We start from the raw sequence: 20,341 nt of genomic DNA, 5'->3' as shown, positions 1-20,341 counted from the left end.
ATTCGAGAAGGATGTGACTTGGTCCAAAGTAACATAGATTCAAAATTTCTGTAAAAAAAACAAAAATTATTTTATTTTATTTTTTATTTTTCAATTGCATGGGAGACATATTCTCAGTCCTTGCAGTTTTTGTTTCTCTTTATTGAAATATATTTGGCAGATGTAAGAACCAGATGACTCTTCTTCTTGCTCAATTTGATCAAAATTGTACTACAATAATAATATGCAAATGTCTCTGTCTATTCTTATTAATTATTATATAATAATTATCAAAAGAAGGTGAATCTCTATGGAGGGGGAAGCCCCACATTCTGGCTTTTATATTATTATTATTATTATTATTATTATTATTATTGTTGTTGTTGTTGTTATTATTTGTTGCAATTTAGTTCTAGCAAATAGAAGAAAGGTGCAAATTAAGACTACTTTTTTTAGATATTAATTAAATTTTAGTGTAACACTTAATTATTAAATTTTATGGTATTTTTTAAAATTTTGAGGGTGAAATAGTTTGTATGAGACATATTATCAATATATAAAGTCGTATTATTTTATTTTTAAAATTTTAAAAAATACTATAAAATTTAATAACTAATTATTATTCCAAAATTTTATCAATATCTAAAAATATTTATAGCAACCTAATCTATCAACTTATTTCTTACATTATTATTAAAATTAATCTAATACGGGTTAGAGGCATTAAGAACAGCCCAAAAGGGCTAAAATCTCACATGTCTAAGATTTTTTTCAAAAAAAAAAATGAGAATAAATAAGAGAGTCTATTAACTCTTTTAGACATGATTTATACTCATAAAAATTCTAATTTCTATTTAAAGCTTTTTTATTAAAGCATTAGAATTTCTGGATCCATTGGTCCAAAGTGGGAATCACAATAAATAGGGTAGGGTAGGGTTTGGATTCTATTCTAATCCAATTAACGGATTGAAAAATTTTTTAAAATTTTACACTATCATATTCACAAGTTGAGAATTTTTTAACCCTAACCCTATTCACATTCTAAAATTCTAGACCCTATCCTATCCCACTCTACTCGCAAAAGAAATAAAAAATTTTAAACAAACATAAAATTCAACCATTCCAAATTTCATACATATTAATAAAATAGAAAATAAAAAACTAAGTTCAAATTAAAATTAAAAAAATCTTAAAAAAATTTAGCTTAAAATTACAAATAATATAATCATCAACTAGCTTCGTGGTTATTTTAAACTTTTATAAGAGGAAGATTGGGGATTCAACACTCACTTTCTTCACTATACGCAAAACTTTTACATATATATTATATAATATATTAGGAGTGCGGGTACCCTACCCTACCCACAAGCAAACTCGCACCGCACCCTACTCTATTTCTCGGCGGGTCAGGTAGACAACCCTACCCGAACGGATTGGATACCTGCGGATAGAGTATATATTACCAGCCCTACTTGGAACAAAGTACTCTTTTAATATTATTTTATTAGAGTAAATTATCGTTTTTATCCCTAACGTTTGGGGTAAGTTTCAAAGTTGTCCCTAACATTTGAATCGTCCTATTTAAGTTCCTAACGTTTCAAAATTGACTCAATGTTGTTCTGCCGTTAGGAATCTGTTAACGGAATTGACGGCAGGAAAAAATTGAGACGATTTTGAAACGTTAGGGACTTAAATATGACGAAAACGTTGGGGACGAAAATGATACATAAAAATAAATTTTAATTTTATCCTTCACTAATATCAATCTTTTATGATACATAGTTATTCAATTATATTTTTTATCACATTTAAGTAAATTACACTTAATCACATTATTTTTATTCTAAATAATTTTTTTTATAAATTTACTCTTAAAGATTTTTACTCATCATGAAATGTTTGTAAAATGACTAGAATCACATTACTTTATTGTATATTTATCATTTTTTCCCACAAATTTATGTACTAGTCATTCTATAAATATTTTATGATGAGTAAAAATTTTTAAGAATAAAAATATAAAAAAATAAATTTATTTAGAATAAAATTAATGTGATTAAGTGTAATATACTTAGATGTGATTAAAAAATAATTGAATAACTATATACCGTAAAAGATTGATATTATTGAAGGATAAAATTTAAATTTATTTCTATGTATCGTTTTTGTCTCCAACATATCCGTCCTATTTAAGTCCCTAATATTTCAAAATCGTATCAATTTTCTCCCGCCGTCAATTCCATTAACAGATTCCTAACGGCAGGACAACATTGAGTCAATTTTGAAACGTTAGGAACTTAAATAGAACGATTCAAACGTTAAGGACAAATTTAAAACTTATCCCAAACATTAGGACAAAATCAACACTTTACTCATTTTATTATTTGTGTCTAATTTTTCTAATTAAAGCAAATACTTAACAACTCATATAATACTCAACACAAGGTGAAGTCATTGATTTATTCATAAATATCATTTACCAAAAGTTTGCTCAATTAGTTATTTGGATAAATTATTCTTTGGAATATATTATGATATATAGATTTAAATATGCACATATATAATACATGAAATAAACTTTTTTTTACTCATTTTATTTGAATTTAAAATATCGCATCAGAATTGATAATTAACTTATCACATCATTTTTATTCTTACAAAGATTTTTTTTTCGATTATCCAGAACAACTCATTTTTATTCTTACAAAGATATATAATTTATGAAAAGAAACACTTGCCTAATTTCAAATAAATTTAATGCATGTTTTAAAATTTTATTTTTATTTTTGTACAAATATTAATTAACTCATTCTATGTTACACTTGCGGTACATAGCCAATCATAAACCCGGATAAAGGAGGAAGGTTGTGTTAGGTCTTCGACAACCAACATAAAAATATAGTCGAATTCCCATGACATGAATCAAAGACATTATTGCGCTAAAGCTAGGTTGTTGCCCGGAAGCAACGCGCTGTATGACTCCAGTACGGTGTCAAATGAGCAAGAGGCGCTGCATCGGTTTCCAGATGTAGTGTTAAATGAGCAAGGGTTCTCGCGTTTTCGTGAACGGACGATGGTAAATAAGTTAGTTCACAAAGTAAAAAGTAAAGGTCGGAGCGACAGAAAGTTGAGATTTGGGACATGGAACATAGACACTCTAACAGGAAAGTCCATGGAGGTGGTGGACACCATGACAAGGAGGAAGATTAACATTATGTGCCTACAAGAAACAAAATAGGTTGGTGCGAAGGCTAGGGAGTTGGATACTTCTGGTTTCAAACTTTGGTATACAGGAAAGGTGAAGAATAGGAATGGGGTTGGAATAATTGTGGATAAGCAGTGGAAGAAGGACGTAGTGGATGTCAAGAGGGTGGAAAATTGGATCATCTCTATCAAACTTGTGGTGGAGGGAGTTGCTTTCCATGTGATTAGCGCCTATACACCGCAAGTGGGTTCGGACGAACAATACAAGATAAGGTTTTGGGAGGATCTAGAGAGTTTGGTTCAAGACAGACCTTCGGGAGATAAGATTTTCTTAAGAGGAAATTTAAATGGCCATGTTGGGAGAGAAGTGATGGGAGTATTCACGGAGGCCATGGTTTCAGGGTGATCAATGTCGAGGGTAAAACTATTTTAGACTTTTCCTCAACCTTTGATCTTCTCATCGCAAATACATGTTTTAAAAAGAGAGACAAATATCTTATAACCTATAAGAGTGGCATGACAAGCTCTCAAATCGACTTCTTCTTGTTGAGGAGAGTCGACCGAAAATTTTACATTAATTTTAAAATTATCCCGAGAAAGAGTTTGACAACACAACATAGGGTGCTCGTCATGGATTTTTGCGTTGAGTAAAAATTGAGGAAAAGACATCCTACGAAGAACCCAAAGACGAAGTGGTGGAGGATGAAAGGTGAGGAACAAAGAAGCTTCCTAATACGGGTAAGAGAAGAGGCAAAGTGGTATGGAAATGGAAGCCCAGAAGAGATGTGGAGGGAGATGACAGAAGTTATTAGAAGAACAGCAAAAGAAAGTTTTGGTGAATCTAAAGGAATAGGACCAAGAGACAAGGAGTCCTGGTGGTAGAATGCGAGTATACAAGAAAAGATAAAGATAAAAAGGGAGCGATAAAATGGGAGTGCTTTAAAGAGTGGTCTTTATGCCGCAACGCAAATAGTTGGGAAAAATATAAGGCGGCTAAGAAAGAGACAAAAGTAGCTGTAAGTGAAGTAAGAACAAGAGCATATAAGGGTCTCTACCAGTCTTTGGGCACGAAAGAAGAAGAAAAATGTATATATAGAATCGCAAAAGAGCCGTGAAAGAAGAACGAGAGATTTGGATCAGGTTAAGTGCATAAAGGATAAGGATGGTAAGGTGCTGGCTCAAGAGGAGAAGATTAATAAAAGGTGAAAGAGCTACTTCTACGAGTTATTTAATGAGGGATAGAAGACTCTTCCAAGCCTTGGTCGGTTATGCACAAGGGAAGAAGATCAAAACTTTGACTACTATCAAAGGATTCGAGACTTCGAGGTAAAAGAGGCTCTAAAACAGATGAAAAATGGCGATTGAGGTTTGGAAGGATTTTAGAGAAAAAGGCATCAACTGGTTAACCAAGCTTTTTAATGAGATTTTAAAGTCAAAGAAGATGCCTGATGAGTGGAGAAAGAACACCTTGGTACCTATCTACAAGAATAAGGGGGATATACAAAGTTGCAAAAACTATAGAGGAATCAAGCTCATGAGTCATACCATGAAGTTATGGAAAATGGTGATAGAATGGAGGTTGAGAAAAGAGACACAAATAATAGAGAACCAATTTGGATTTATGTCAGACAGATCTACCACTGAAACGATATAACTATTAAGAAGGATGATGGAGAGGTATCGTAGTAATAAAAGGAATCTACATATGCTGTTTATTGATTTGGAAAAAGCGTATGATAGGGTGCCAAAAGAGGTCTTATGGAAGGTTTTAGAAAAGAGAAGAGTAAGGATCGCATATATTCGTGCAATTAAAGACATGTATGATGGGGCCACAACTAGTGTGAAGACTCAAGATGGTGTGACAGAAGAATTTCCTATTGGTATAGGATTATACCAGGGATCATCCTTAAGGCCATACCTTTTTCACATTAGTCTTGGAAGTACTCACAGAGCAAATCCAAGAGTCTGTGCCATGGTGGATACTTTTTGCCAATGATATCGTTCTTATGAGAGAGTCAAGGGAAGACCTAAATAAGAAGTTGGACTTATGGAGAGAAGCTCTAGAAGTGTATGGTCTGCGCATAAGCCGTAGCAAGACGGAATATATGGAATGTAAGTTCAGCCTGAGAAGGGAAAACCCTAATACAGAGGTGAAGATTGGAGAAAACATCCTACGAAAAGTTAAAAGTTTTAAGTATCTTGGGTGCATCATACAGGATAATGGAGAGATTGAACAGGATGTAAATCATAGGATCCAAGCAGGTTTGTCAAAATGGCGGAGTGCATCTGGTTTTATATGCGACAAAAAAATGTTTTTAAAAATTAAAAGTAAATTCTATCGCACCACTATAAAACCAGCTATGCTTTATGGTACGGAGTGTTGGGAGGTCAAAGGAGAGCATGAACATAAGTTGAGTGTGGTAGAGATGAAGATGCTGAGATGGATGAGTGGTCATATGCGATTGGATAAAATAAGGAACGAAGATATAAAGGAGAGAGTTGGAGTAGCACCCATTGTGGAAAAAATGGTTGAATCGCGTCTTAGGTGGTTTGGACGTGTGAGAAGAAGACCGATAGAACACCCCGTCAAAAAGGTGGATAAGATGGAAGATGGACAAGGGGCAAAAGGCAGAAGAAGACCTAAGAAGACCATCCATGAGGTGGTCAAACGAAATTTACATGTAAACGGTCTCTTTATAGACATGATATATGACAAAGCACAATGATATCATTTGATCTATGTAGTCGACCCCACTTAGTAGAACAAGACTTTATTATTGTTGTTTGTACAAATATTAATTATAAATTGTATTTAGTTAAAAATATCAATAATTCATGTATTAAAATGATGAAAAAATTATTATGTAACAATACATACAAAAGTATAATTTATCATCCTTCGAAAACAAGTTTTTTTTTTTTTTTTGATAGTGGAAAACAAGTTTAGTCATCGTTCAGCCTAATAGGAATAGTCCTCATAAGCTGCACCATGCTATGACTTTTCTGATCTTTGACTGTTCAATTATTTTTTCTTTTGGAGAATTTTGAAAAAAAAAAAAACAGCTTGACTATTTTTTTTTCTAAAATATAGAATAGTAGAATACTCCCTTAATGCTCTTGCCTATTAGAGTTTGGAAACCAAAAATATTTCTCGACATTAAAAATTAATTACTTAATTAATTATTATGTATTTTATATTTATGAATGTTTACCTAGTTTTTAATTAAATAATTAATTATTAGAATAATCAAAGTTATCATAATAAAATAATTAAATTTATTTATAATAATATAATATATTTTATAAAATACTAAATACATATTTTTATATACAGTAACGGACATATAGCTAAGTTTTGGTATATTGGATCGAAACGTAACGCAAAAAATGTTAGAATTACCTATCCTTCCCTTTTGTCCTTAGAAGCATAATAATAATTATGTCTCCCTAGAATTTACGGGGTAAACTAAAACATATGATACAACTTTCATAGGAAGATGATCCTCAATACTAAAGGCATTAGTCAAACTCATTTCATCATGCTTGAAAAGGAATGGATGATATTTTTCTTCCCACATTTGAGAACAAATCTTAGAGTTAATGCGGTACTCACTCATCTCCTCCCTCCATTCCCTCCAATTCATTCTTTTTAGATTTTAGGAAGAATAAACTAGTGTCTATAATCATTAAATATTTTATCACTTATTATCATAAAATCACTCATTCTAAAAACTTAAACTGATAAAAAAAAACAATATTAATAATTATATCTCAAACACCTATAAATGAAAATGACAATTTGAACCAATTTCAATCTTTGACTAAATTTTGGAACAAATATGGATAATAATACTTCATGACCATTTGAACCAATTTCGATCGTGTACAAACAAATTTTTGAAATAGATTATTAAATTTGATGAAGTTAAACTTTGTTCAAAAATTTAGAATTTGTAATATAATTATTTTAATTATATTTGAAACTTACATAATTTTTTTAATATTTTTTATTTTTGTTTTCATAAATCATATATTATAGATCATGTTCAGAACAGAACAGCGACAAGTATGATGTGTAGATATTGAAATACCCATCCCACCCCCTCTCCATTACCATCCCTACTTACAAGTCTACTAAGAAAATATATAAACTAGACCAACTCAGACACACCAAAGATTATATTAATTCAACAAACTACTCAAAATGAACATTTCGTTGAGCAATTTCATCCAACATTTTTAATATTTTTGTTACACTAATCCATCTTTGGAGGTCGTCAATAATTCAAGAGGAGAAACGTGTCAATGAAACAATCTTAAATAGTTGAATACCATAATTTGTTACTAGTTCTGGCAGGGCTTACTAGTTAAAATGGTAAACTTGAACACTACAACTTCAATTTACATTTAATATAAAAATGGTTCAACTTTCAAGCTTTCCAAACCAATCAATTAGATATTTAGATCTAAATGAAATGCATCATCTTGATTAGATAATCTTGAACACAAGTCAGCTTCCATTTTTCTTGCCTATTTGAGATTTCGAATGAGAGGCATTACTCCAGAAATCTTGGACCTCATTCGAGGTTTTTGCATTTTTCATACAACAAAACATTGAAATAAATAGATTTCAGAAATCCCAATAACCTAATCTACCAACTCAGGAAAAGCTTATTAATATATCATACATGCAGCTGATACAAGTACAAACTATACCTGATTAGGTGCCAGCCATGGAAATTGTTCAAATCAAAAAAACCATGAGGACCATTCTGAAAACCTCTCCGCTATAAATACGAATCCGAATCCGAATCCGAATCCGGCACCACAAGTTTACTCTCCCTCAGTCCAGTCGAGAACTACTCGTTTTCCGGCTTACCAAAGATCAAGGGGAACTCGTCATCATGATCAAACAAACTTGAGTCTTTGCTTAAACTCTTCAATGAATGATAAACCTTGTACATGGACCACCTATCCTTGGGGCGATTAACCACACAATTAGATGCAATTTTCAGAAACTGCAGGATCTCCTCGTCCTGCCCCCTTCCGGCTATGGCCTTATCAATGCAGTCCTTGAGTCGGCCCATACTCGAATGCATGTTCACCCAATCCACCAAGTTTCCCTTAAACTCATCCTCCCCGTTGCTAACATCCAGTGGTTTTCGCCCTGTGACCAATTCCAAAAGCAAAACCCCAAATCCATACACATCCCCTTTCAATGAAGCAACCAAGGTACTCGAGTACTCCGGTGCAATATAGCCTAACTCCCCCAAATCCCCATTCACAAAACTCCCATTAGAATCCGATGCCATGAGCCTGGCAAGCCCGAAATCCATCAACCTAGCATCGAAATCCTCGTCCACGAGAATCACATTGGAACAAATGTTCTGCTGAATAATTGGAGGGTGGCAGCCATGGTGAAGCCATGCTAGCCCCCTCGCTGCGCCAACCCCAATCCTAAACCTCATGATCCAATCCAACAACCCTCCATTCTTGTGCAGCAAGGAATAAAGAGTCCCATTTGACATGTGCTTATAAACCAACAACCTCTCATCCTCCACCACACAGAAACCCAACAATGGTGCCAAATTCGGGTGCCTCACCTGCCCCAACCTATTCATCTCCATCCTAAACTGCTTCTCCCCAATCTTACAAGCACTCAACCTCTTCACTGCCAGAGCCGAGCCGTCTGGCAAATCCGCCTTATAAGTAGTCCCAGTCCTCGTCGAAATCAAAACATTCTCCGCACTAAAATTATTCGTCGCAGCCATTAAATCTCCCAATTTAACCTTCACAATCGGCTTCTGAAAAAGCGTAACCTGAACAAGCTTATGCCCTCTCAACCTCACAACCCAATCATTGCCACTGCCACCGCCACCGCCACCACCACCACTAAACCCCTTCTTCCTCCTCCCACCGAGCCTCAAATGATAGTACCACCACAATCCAAACGCCAAAAGCAACGACGCAGCAGCACCGAAAACACCGGCAGCCACAATTATAGCAAGATTCCTCTTGCTCATGCCACCGCAGTTGCCAAGCGGACCACCACAAAGGTCATCGTTGCCATCGAAACCATCCTTATCAAAACCGTTAAAGAAGGAAGGAACCGTTCCGCTAAGACGGTTATTAGCAACAGATAACTTCTTCAACCTAGTCAAACTTCCAAGCTGGTATGGAATGGTTCCAGAAAGTTCGTTATCATTAAGCACAAGCTCATTCAAGTAAGTACAGTTAGCAAGAGTAGGCGGAATCGAACCGGTAAGTTGGTTATCGGAGAGATCTAACGAAACGAGAAACTGCATCCAGGTGCAGATCTCGGGCGGTATATTGGAGGAAAGAGAATTTGAACCGAGATCCAGCTTCTGGATATTCTTACCGCAGAATTTGAGGGAGCTAGGGATTTGACCGGAGAGCTTCATGCCTTGAAGGTCGAGAGCCAGGACACGATTCTCTTTGAGGTTCCAGCAGGTGACGCCGACGAAGTCGCAGATGAAACCGACGGTTGTGTTTCTGAAGCGCCACGTGGCGAGTCGGCCTTGAGGGTCTTGTAGAGTGTCCTTGATTCCTTTGAGACACTTCACGTCGTCTTCTTCGGTTACCTGTGAGGAACAGAGGACTGGGGTTAAGACACAAAGGAAGAGTAAGAGTTTTTTGAGATCCATTTTATTTTATTTTATATATTTTTGGGATGAGAGGTGAGGGGTTTATGTTTTAGTGTGTTAGTGGTGACGGCGGCGGCGGCGGTGGCGGTGGAGGTGGGAGTGGTGGCGGCATTAGCTTTTAGTTGATTTTGGTGGTGGTGAGGGGGAAAAGAAAGATAAAAAGAGAGGGGCGCGCTGGGAAAGAATAATAATAAATAAATGAAGTAATAATGAATGTGTGTACAGATACAGACTACAGTGAATGAGTTGGTGAGGGAGTGAATAATAGAACAAGAGTTGCAGAACATGAGTGACTTTTTTATTATTTTTCTTTTTTAATTTTCTTTGACCCACCAAAGAACTAGACTTCTTAATGTGGGAAATCCGGAAAACTGCTCCTTTCTTTTTTGGTAAGTTATTCTTTAATCCGACTAGTCGTGAATATGAAAGAATTTGTGGTTGGTTAATAGGTTATTATAAAATTTGAATTTTCGACGTTTGTTTAATTAAATGAGTGAACTGACCATTACTAATACAAATTAATTTTATGAAAAACTGCTAAAATAGAGAAATTTAAATTTTATCGTTTATTTCTTATAATGTCTTAAATGTAACCTACTAACAACTATATAAGATATTGATCAAGCTTTGAGAAAAAAAAGAAAAGAAAAGCAAATCTTATGCAATTGTTTGCGTCTATAATTTTTATATTTTATAAATATTTAGATAATTTAATCTAACATCAAGTTCCTCAATCCAAGGGCCACTGTATTAATACTACTCAAATCCATTCTCAGCTTTCGGTAACCTGCGGCTTCTAATGAGAGTTAGAGGTGAAATTGACATTGGAGTCTGATAAAGTGATAATTATCACAATTGAAGATTTTCTTTCTTTCTAATTTTAGCTTAACCCTAGATCCAGAGTAACGGAGGTAAGATTAAGTTCGGAAATTGTGTGAACAGTGGATTTGGATTTTGGTGATTGATAAGTGATAACATTACCTTTTGACTGGAGTTGTTTATTGAGTAGTTTGACCACCTTTCAATTTCTGATTGGTCTTTACTCTGTACACTACTACACCGGGAATGCCTATACGGCTATACCGTTGATTTTAAAAACATTTTAAGTAACAACATGCAGTCATGCACCACGCCTTCTTTTTTTAAATTAAAAAAATAAAAAAAAAACTATAAATAACTTTTTATAATTATCTCAAAAAATAATAAAACTCTTAATAAAAAAAATTCAATTCGACTCTTAAATTTTATTTTTATGAAATTAATTAGTCTTTATATAAAAAAAAGTTAATATTGTATTTTTTTGGCACGAAAGTTAATTAGTCTAAAATAAAAATCAAAGATTGAATTGGATATTTTTTTGGAAGTCTTATAGTTCTTTTGAAGTAATTGTCAGAGATCGGATGAAATATTCACTCTTAAAAATTCAATATTTTATCACTTAAATAATTTATATATTAAAATTAATCATTAATATAAAATATATATAAAAATATAATCAATTATACTGTATGTACATTAAAATCATTCATCAAAATCGATCACCAATATAAAATATATATTAAAATATAAATATATATTAAAAATATATATAAATATATTAGTAACTAATTTTAATATATGAATAATATTCTTAAAATATAAAATATATATTAAAAATAAATTAAATTATATATATTTTATACTAATAATTATTTTTAATATTTAATTTTAGTATATGTTACGGTGGGTAACCGGAGATTAATAAGGTGGATGACGTTTGATGGCCCAAGTGTATGAAGGAGGAGAACTCCGGGTGTGTCTGCAACTCGGGAGGCTCCGTCCGACTTGCTCGCGTGCAGGAATGGGGGGTGGTACCTGCAAAGACACTCCGATGCCTAAGTTAGCAAGGGTGTGAGCAGGTCTAGAGAGTATTGGGCTTAGAAATACCTGATTGGTGTCAGTGTACTTATAGTGGTGAGCCAATAACCACCGTTGGAGTAGTGCCGTATCTTTAGGATAATAACCGTCCCATTATCTTGGAGAGGTTAAGATATGGCTTTATGAAGTAGTTAGAGAGATTTCAGGGGCGGTTACTCATTTGAATGAGTATTTATCTGCCAGCTAATCTCATAACCGACTTCTTCGTACTGAGTCGTGGTGGACACTGACCTCTTAAGTGGAGGTCGGTGCTTTACTAGGCTTAATCTATTGGATCAGGCCTTTCAATTGGACCTGGGCCTTTAACATTGGGCCAGGGTATGAACAGTGCCCCTACTTGAGCCCGAGATCCTTTTAAGGCTTGGGTTCAAGTATTTAACTCGGGTTCGTAGCCGACCTTCACGGGTTTTGAAACCGACGTGATTTTCGCGACCTTTTGTTTCTGACAGTTATGTCAATTCAAGCGTCGTGTCCGTTGGGGAAGCGTTTAGGGATTGAGGGCTTTGGTAACGGTGCAATCGCATTAATGACAGCCTCGTTTTTACCATTATGCCCCTTAGCGTGTTTATAAATGCTTTCCCTCTCTTTCGTTTTCCGTTTTGCAAACTTTCAAACTTCTTCTTCCCTTGTTCGTGCTGCATTCTTGTGTTCGAAGATTTCTGCTCTCTCCAACCTTCATTTCTTGGATAAAGGTTAGTTTTATTTCTTCCATGTCATGCCTTATGTTTGCATGTTTTGTTTCGTGAGTGGATAGGTTGGCCTGTAGATTCTAGCCTCGTATCTCCTCTTTAGGGGCCGTGTTTTTAATTTTTCTTTTTCTTTTCCTTTTGTAGGTTTCTGCCACTTTTCTTTATATAAAAAATGGCTTCCTTAGACGTTCTTTCTCAGTGGGTTGACGTTACGGTCCTTGGGGAGGAACCGTTGGTCGATGCTGAGTTCATCACTCATCTTCGTACTCATCACAGGCTCTGTACTTCGGAGGAGGACGAGCCAAAATATGAACTAATAATCCCGGGTCCTGAAGACCGGGTCTGTTTTGGGAGAGAAAATGAGGCGGCCCCTCATTTTTTCTTTATGTATGAGTGCATGATCACCCGTTGGGTGTTTTTCTTCCTTTCTCCGATTTCGAGATATCTGTTTGCATCACTGTAGAGTTGCCCCTACTCAACTTCACCCCAATTCTTGGGGTTTTCTGAAGATCTACCAGTTTATCAGCCATGCTCTGGACTTCCGACCTCTTTGAAGATTTTCTTCTTTCTTTTCCATATGACTAAGCCCTTTAGTGGGCTAAACAACAAACAGCAGTGGGTATCCTTCCGAGCCATACAAGGTCGGAGGATTTTCACCCTTTTCGACGAATCTTTTCACGACTTCAAAAACTTCTTTTTTAAACTTCAAGCTGTAGAGGGTCACCACCCCTTTTTCCTGGATGAGCATTCCTCTCCCCGCTTCCCCCTTTATTGGTCGCCGCCTTCCTCTTGTGAAAAGTATGGTCCCGATGACCTGGACGAGGTGGAGGCGGCCATTGTGGGGTTTTTCCGAGAAGCGTGGGGGAAATCCCCATACTTGGATACCCGGAAAATCCTCCAGGGAACACCGACTTTTGTTCAATCTCAATTAGGTAGTGCATGCATTCCTAATTTCCGAGTTGTTTCTGCCGACTTGCATTCTACCGACTTGTAATTTTTGTTATTTGTTTTCTTTTGTAGATATGGCAAAAAGGAACGCTCAGGAGGCCTACCAAAGGGTCCAGGAAGCCAAGGCGAAGTCCCGGGCTAGGTCCGGGGGCCAGGGCGATCACCTCTCCTCCTCCTCCTCCTCCTCCTAAGACACTGGCACTCCTTCTCAACCCATTGTCATTTCTTCCTCGAGTTTGCCCCGACCACCCCCTTCTGCCCAATTTCTCTCCGAGCCCGAAGAAGAAGCGCAAGACTTTAGAGTCTGGCCCCTTCTTCTTTTGATGGTGGGGTTAAGGCGGATGCTCTTGCATTCGTCCGAAAGAAAATCTATCCTTTTATAAATGGATGATGTTTCTGTTCGAAACCACCTTACCACCATGGCCGAGGAGAGTTTTAGGACGGCGGGTGTTTGCGGCAAACTTTTGGACATTTTTGAGAAGACTCCCCTCAGCTCTTTGGGGGCAACCTCAAAAGTTGAGGAGTTGGAGGGGAGGCTTCTTCTTTTTGAAAAACATGAGAAGGAGTTGAAGGAGGAGAGATAAATTGAGGAAGGAGAGGGATCACCTTAGGGAGGAGGTAGGTAAGCTGCGGGCTCAATGCACTTTGGAGGCAAATTGAGGAAAACAGCACAAGACAGCTACCACAGTTTATTTCAAGATTTGTTGCTGTGAGGAAGGACTTGCTGAACTCTCGGAACGCATACGCCGAGTTGGAGGACTCTATCGCCGATGGTGCCGAGGAGTCTTGGAGAATTTTCTTGGAACAAGTCAGAGTTATTGCTCCGACTTGGACCTTTCTCCTTTACTCCCGACAAGGTAGTTATTGATGGCGCCATCGTGGACCCTCCTGCCCCCGAGGTCATTTCCGAGTCAGACCTGAAGACTCGGGGGCAGAGGATTATAGAGTCTCCTCCTCGTCCTAAGGATGCCTCGGGTTCTTCCTCCGTTCCTCCGGCCGGTCCTGGTGGCGCCCCTCCTGAGCCTAGCGGTGGTGATTCCTCGACTCCTTTGAAGAAATGACTCTTTATTTTTTATGGCTATATGGGGGCCCGGCCTGTGGGTCCCCTCTTTTTTAAACTTTGTTTCTCTGTTGGTGGTGCTGAACAATTTCTTTTTGGCCTTTTAAGGCCGTAAACAAAAATATTTATGGCGATTGCCCTTTTAAACAAGGACGTAGAAAAATAAATGCCCTTTTTTGGATAAGGGTTCTAAGTTACTTCGTGCGTGCATGCTTTTTTGATATATTTTTTGATCTTTTTTGAAGAAACCTCTTTGTTGGCTTGCTTTTCTCGAGCCTTTTTCGTTCAAGGGCTTTTATGCAGCCTTTAAACTTTTTCCAGGTTTTCCTATCTCTTTTGTTATCCTTTGTACTCAACTTTACTTTAGTGAGCTTCTATGACTTAGGTTATTTTTGTGATGCGTTTTTTCCTTTACTCGGAGCTCGGTTTTCTTTTATCGGAGCTCTTTCGAGTTCGTTTACTCGGATTTTCATTTCGACTTGAGAGTCGGATGATTCCTGAGTTCTTACGATCAACTCATATAACCTCTTTACGCCGACTTGTACCTCGTCGTTTTATCCTGACGACCATCTAGGTCGGTTTCATGGGATTTTCACGCTTTGTCGAGCTTAAGTCGCGCGTTTCGTAGAAAGACTTAGAATAAAGAAGGATGCTATAAGAGATATTGAAAAAAGATCTTTATTAATTTGGAAGGTACCTTTTTGCTACTAAGGGTCTTGATAGCCTATTTTTCCTTAGCCTCTACTATGATGCCTCATTAAAAACCCTTCTCCAGAAAAAACCCTTTTTCTTTGGGAAAAAACTTGTGAAGTTGGGAAAAGAGTACATCAGGGAGTAGAGTTCGCTTTAACTGTAGTACCTTTTCATATTACAAGCATGCCACGACCTTGGTAGCTCAGTGTCATTTAGGTCGGCTACTTTAAATAACCCTTTCCTAAGACTCTTTGACTTTGTATGGTCCCTTCCAATTTGCGGCGAGTTTTCCTTCTCCCGATTTGTTGACTCCAATGTCATTTTTGATTAGGACCAAGTCATCTGTAGCAAATGTTCTTCGAATGACTTTCTTGTTATCTTGTAGTCATTCTTTGCTTTAGTGCAGCTTCTCTTATCTGGGCTCCCTCTCGGACTTTGGGGAGCAAATCGAGCTCCTCTTTGTGCCCCTGTATATTTCCGACCTCATCGTGGAGAATTACCCTTGGGCTTTGCTCATTGATTTCTATTGGAATCATGGCTTCTACGCCATAGACTAGTCGGAAGGGTTTCTCCCCGTGGCGGATTGGGGAGTTGTCCTATAGCCCATAGCACCTGAGGGAGCTCTTCAGCCCAAGCTCCCTTTGCTTCCTGTAGCCTCTTCTTGAGTCCTGCCAGTATGACCTTGTTAGCTGCCTCGGCTTGTCCATTGGCTTGTGGGTGTGAACCGAGGTGATTGATGCTTGATTTTCAGACTACTAGACTTCTGAAGGTGGCATCGTAAATTGAGTTCCATTGTTTGTGGTGATGGAATAAGGTATTCCATACCTTGTGATGATGTTTTTGTAGAGGAACCTGCGACTCCTTTGAGCGTGATGGTGGCTAGTGGTTCGGCTTCTATCCACTTTGTGAAGTAATCTATTCCCACGATCAAGTATTTAACTTGTCCTGGTGCTTGGGAAAAGGACCTAACAAATCCATTCCCCATTTTGCGAAGGGCCGGGAAAGTGATACTGATGAGCTCTTCGGGTGGAGCTACGTGGAATTTGCATGCATCTGGCATGGCTGGCACTTTTTCACAAAGTCTGTGGGCATCCTTTTGCAAGGTCGGCCAATAGAATCCTGCACGATTACTTTCCTGGCGAGTGACCTTGCTCCTAGATGGTTTCCGCAGATCCCAATATGTACCTCCTCCAACACCTCGGTGGTCCTTGAGGTCGGTACGCACTTTATAATGGCGTTGATATCCCTCTTCTGTAAAGGACATTTCTTACCAGGGTATAGTGTGTGTGCTTCCCTTCGGATCTTTTTGGCTTCTTTTTCCTCTTTAGGGAGGATGTCGAATTTCAGGTATTCGACTAAGGGATTCATCCATCCGAGGTTTAAACGACTACCTCAAGTGTCTCTTGTTTATCTTCTGTTTTTGCTACCGAGGGTTTCTTGAAGGGTTTTTGGTACTTGCTAATTTGGAGAGGGCGTCCGCTCTACTATTTAGATCCCGAGTTGTGTTAACCTCGGTTTCTGCGAAGCGCCGGTGCTCCAAGGTTTTTTTCAAGTACCTTTTCATATTAGGGTCCTTTGCCTGATACTCTCCGCTTATTTGGGAGGTCACCACCTGTGAGTCGCTGTAGATTGCTACCTTTGTGGCACCAACTTCCTCTGCTAGTTTTAACCCGGCAATCAAGGCCTTATATTCTGCTTGATTGTTCGAGGCCGGGAATTCAAATTTTAAGGAGACCTCTATTTGGGTTCCTTTTTCATCTACCAATATTATGCCTGCGCCGCTCCCTGTTTTGTCGGAAGATCCGTCTACATAGAGTTCCCATGTAGTCAGTTTTTCTTCTTGCTCTCCTGCATATTCTGCAACGAAGTCGGCGAGGCATTGGGCTTTAATTGCTGTCCGAGTTTCATATCTCAGATCGAACTCGGAGAGCTCTATTGCCCATTGAACCATTCTCCCTGCAACATCCGTCTTTTGGAGGATTTGCTTCATGGGTTGGTTCGTACGGATTCTTATTGTGTGAGCCTGAAAGTAAGGTCGTAGCCTTCGTGAGGCTATTACTAAGGAGTAGGCAAACTTCTCTAGTTTGTGGTACCTTAGTTCAGGGCCTTGTAGGACCTTACTGGTAAAGTAAACCGGGTGTTGCCCGTCCTTGTCTTCTCTGATCAGAGCTGATGAGACAGCCCTGTTTGCCACGGATAGGTATAGGACAAGGTCTTTTCCCGGTACTGGTCGTGTTAAGATAGGAGGTTGACTTAGGAATCTTTTGAACTCTTGGAATGCCTCCTCGCATTCCAAAGTCCATTCAAATTGGCATCCCTTCCTCAATAAAGAAAAGTGGAAGGGATTTTAGTGCCGATCCCGCCAAAAATCTGGAGAGGGCTGCAAGTCGGCCATTGAGCTGTTGAACCTCTCTCAAACAAGTCGGGCTTTTCATTTCTAGGATGGCTCTGCATTTGTCGGGATTGGCCTCAATCCCTCTTTGTGTTAGCATGAAGCCTAGAAATTTCCCCGCTTCTACTGCGAAGGCGCATTTTGCGGGATTTAGTCTCATCCCATGCAACCTTATAGTGTTGAAGACTTGTGAGAGGTCGGTTAAGAGGTCGTTTTCTTGCTTGGTTTTTACTAACATGTCGTCGACGTATACCTCCATTAGGCTCCCTAAATGGGGGGAAAACACTTTGTTCATCAGCCTTTGATACGTGGCTCCTGCATTCTTTAGTCCGAATGGCATGACCACGTAGCAATAGTTGGCTTTTGGCGTGATGAATGTTTTCTCCTGGTCGGGTTCATGCATCAGGATTTGGTTATATCCCGAGTAGGCATCCATGAATGATAGGTATTGGTACCCCGAGCTGGAGTCCACCAGGGTATCAATACTCGGTAGAGGATAAGGGTCCTTAGGACATGTCTTATTCAAGTCGGTATAGTCGACGCACATTCTCCATTTACCATTCTGTTTCTTGACTAGCACTACATTGGCTAGCCACGTTGGGTATTTGACCTCTCTAATAAAGCCGGCTTCCAAGAGCGCCTGTACTTGTTCTTCTACTATTGAGGCTCGTTCTGGGCCGAGCTTGCGTCTTCTTTGCTGTACAGGTCGGGACCCTGGGAAAACCGAGAGCTTGTGAGACATGAGCTCGGGATCGATCCCGGGCATGTCGGAAGCCTTCCATGCGAAAAGGTCGGAATTAGCTCTTAGGAGCTCTCCCAACCTTTGTTTTAGGGTTTCCCCTAGGTTGGCTCCTATGTAAGTGTTTTTTCCTTCCTCCTCACCGACTTGTATCTCCTCGGTTTTTCCTCCCGGTTGGGGTCGCAGTTCTTCTCTGGTCCTCGTGCCGCCTAGCTCTAGGGTGTGGACTTCTTTGCCCCTTCCTCTCAGATTTAGGCTTTCGTTATAGCACTTCCTTGCCAATTTCTGATCTCCCCTGACCGTTGCTATTCCTCCTGGAGTCGGGAATTTCATGCAAAGGTGAGGAGTCGATACCACTGCTCCCAGGCGATTAAGGGTAGTTCTGCCGATTAAGGCATTGTAGGCTGACCCTTCATCGATGACTATGAAGTCTATGCTCAAAGTCCTTGATTTTTCCCCTTTTCCGAAAGTGGTGTGAAGGGGTAAAAATCCCAATGGTTTTATTGGCGTGTCCCCTAACCCATATAGGGTGTCGGGGTAGGCTCTCAACTCTTTTTCATCTAACCCTAGCTTGTCGAAGGCGGGCTTGAAAAGGATGTCCGCCGAGCTTCCTTGGTCTACTAGGGTTCTGTGGAGATGGGCATTGGCTAGGATCATAGTTATCACCACGGGATCATCATGCCCGGGAATTATCCCTTGCCCATCTTCTTTCGTGAATGAGATAGTGGGGAAGTCGGGTGTCTCTTCCTCGACTTGGTAGACTCTTTTGAGATGTCTTTTGCGAGAGGATTTAGTGAGGCCCCCTCCCGCAAATCCTCCCGAGATCATATGAATATGTCTCTCTGGAGTCTGCGGTGGTGGATCTCTTCTATCCATATCATCTCGCTTTCTTTTCCCGTGAGTGTCCGACCTTTCCATGAGATATCTATCAAGCCGACCTTCTCTGGCCAGCTTTTCTATCACATTTTTGAGGTCGTAACAGTCGTTGGTGGAGTGACCATATATTTTATGGTACTCACAGTAGTCGCTGCGGCTTCTCCCTTTTTGTTTTTAATAGGTCTAGGGGGTGGCAGCCTTTCAGTGTGGCAAATCTCTCTGTATACATCCACTATAGAGGTTTTGAGAGGAGTATAAGAGTGATATTTTCTGGGCCTTTCGAGACCGAGTTCTTCCTTCTTCTTGATTTCCCTTTCCCTCTCCTTGGATGAGGGAGGGGGTCCGGGTCGCCAACTCAGGTCTCTTAATTTCGCATTCTCTTCCATATTGATGTACTTCTCGGCCCTTTCTTGTACATCACTTAGAGAAACGGGGTGTCTTTTAGATATGGACTGTGAGAAAGGACCTTCTCTGAGCCCATTGACTAGCCCCATTATGACTGCCTCTGTGGGCAGGTCTTGGATCTCCAAACATGCCTTATTGAACCTTTCCATATAGGCTCGCAAAGGTTCTCCGACCTCCTGTTTTACTCCCAGGAGGCTCGGTGCATGTTTTACCTTATCTTTCTGAATTGAAAACCTCATCAGAAACTTCCTTGAGAGGTCTTCAAAGCTGGTGATAGATCTTGGTGGGAGGCTATCGAACCACTTCATTGCCGCTTTTGATAAAGTGGTCGGGAAAGCTTTGCATCTCGTAGCGTCGAAGGCATCGGCTAGATACATCCGACTTTTGAAGTTGCTTAGATGATGCTTTGGGTCCGTGGTCCCGTCATAGAGGTCCATATCAGGGCTTTTAAAGTTTCTCGGAACTTTTGCCCCCATGATGTCCTCACTGAAGGGATCCTCTCCACCCGGGAATTGATCTTCTTGGTCGTCACGGGAGTTATGGCCCTTGAGGGAGGATTCTAGCTGTAAGAGTTTTCTTTCTAACTCTTTTCGCCGTTCCATCTCCTCTTTGAGGTACCTTTCAGTTTCTTTCTGCTTCTCCCGCTCTTTCTCCAATTGTTCTAAACGACTGTGGACCAACCCCATTAGTTCAGTTACGTGGGATGGTCCACCCTTTTCCGATTCTCGCTCATCTGAAGGATTTGCCTTCGGGTTTTTTACCCCAGAGGTGCCT

General features: G+C 39.1%; 1 protein-coding gene across 1 annotated transcript; it reads right to left on the bottom strand.

Moving 5' to 3' along the window:
* Nucleotides 1–7,650: 7,650 nt before the first annotated feature.
* LOC130955273 (inactive LRR receptor-like serine/threonine-protein kinase BIR2) lies at nucleotides 7,651–10,121 on the bottom strand. Its single transcript, XM_057882103.1, has one exon. The coding sequence runs from the start codon at nucleotides 9,846–9,848 to the stop codon at nucleotides 8,043–8,045; it is 1,806 nt and encodes a 601-aa protein (XP_057738086.1). The 5' UTR covers nucleotides 9,849–10,121; the 3' UTR covers nucleotides 7,651–8,042.
* Nucleotides 10,122–20,341: the final 10,220 nt, after the last annotated feature.

The sequence above is a fragment of the Arachis stenosperma genome, chromosome 10, assembly GCF_014773155.1.
Source record: "Arachis stenosperma cultivar V10309 chromosome 10, arast.V10309.gnm1.PFL2, whole genome shotgun sequence".
In the NCBI taxonomy this organism is placed as follows: Eukaryota; Viridiplantae; Streptophyta; class Magnoliopsida; order Fabales; family Fabaceae; genus Arachis; species Arachis stenosperma.
Note: the sequence above shows the minus strand (reverse complement) of the source record. Positions and strands in the feature narration are given on the sequence as shown.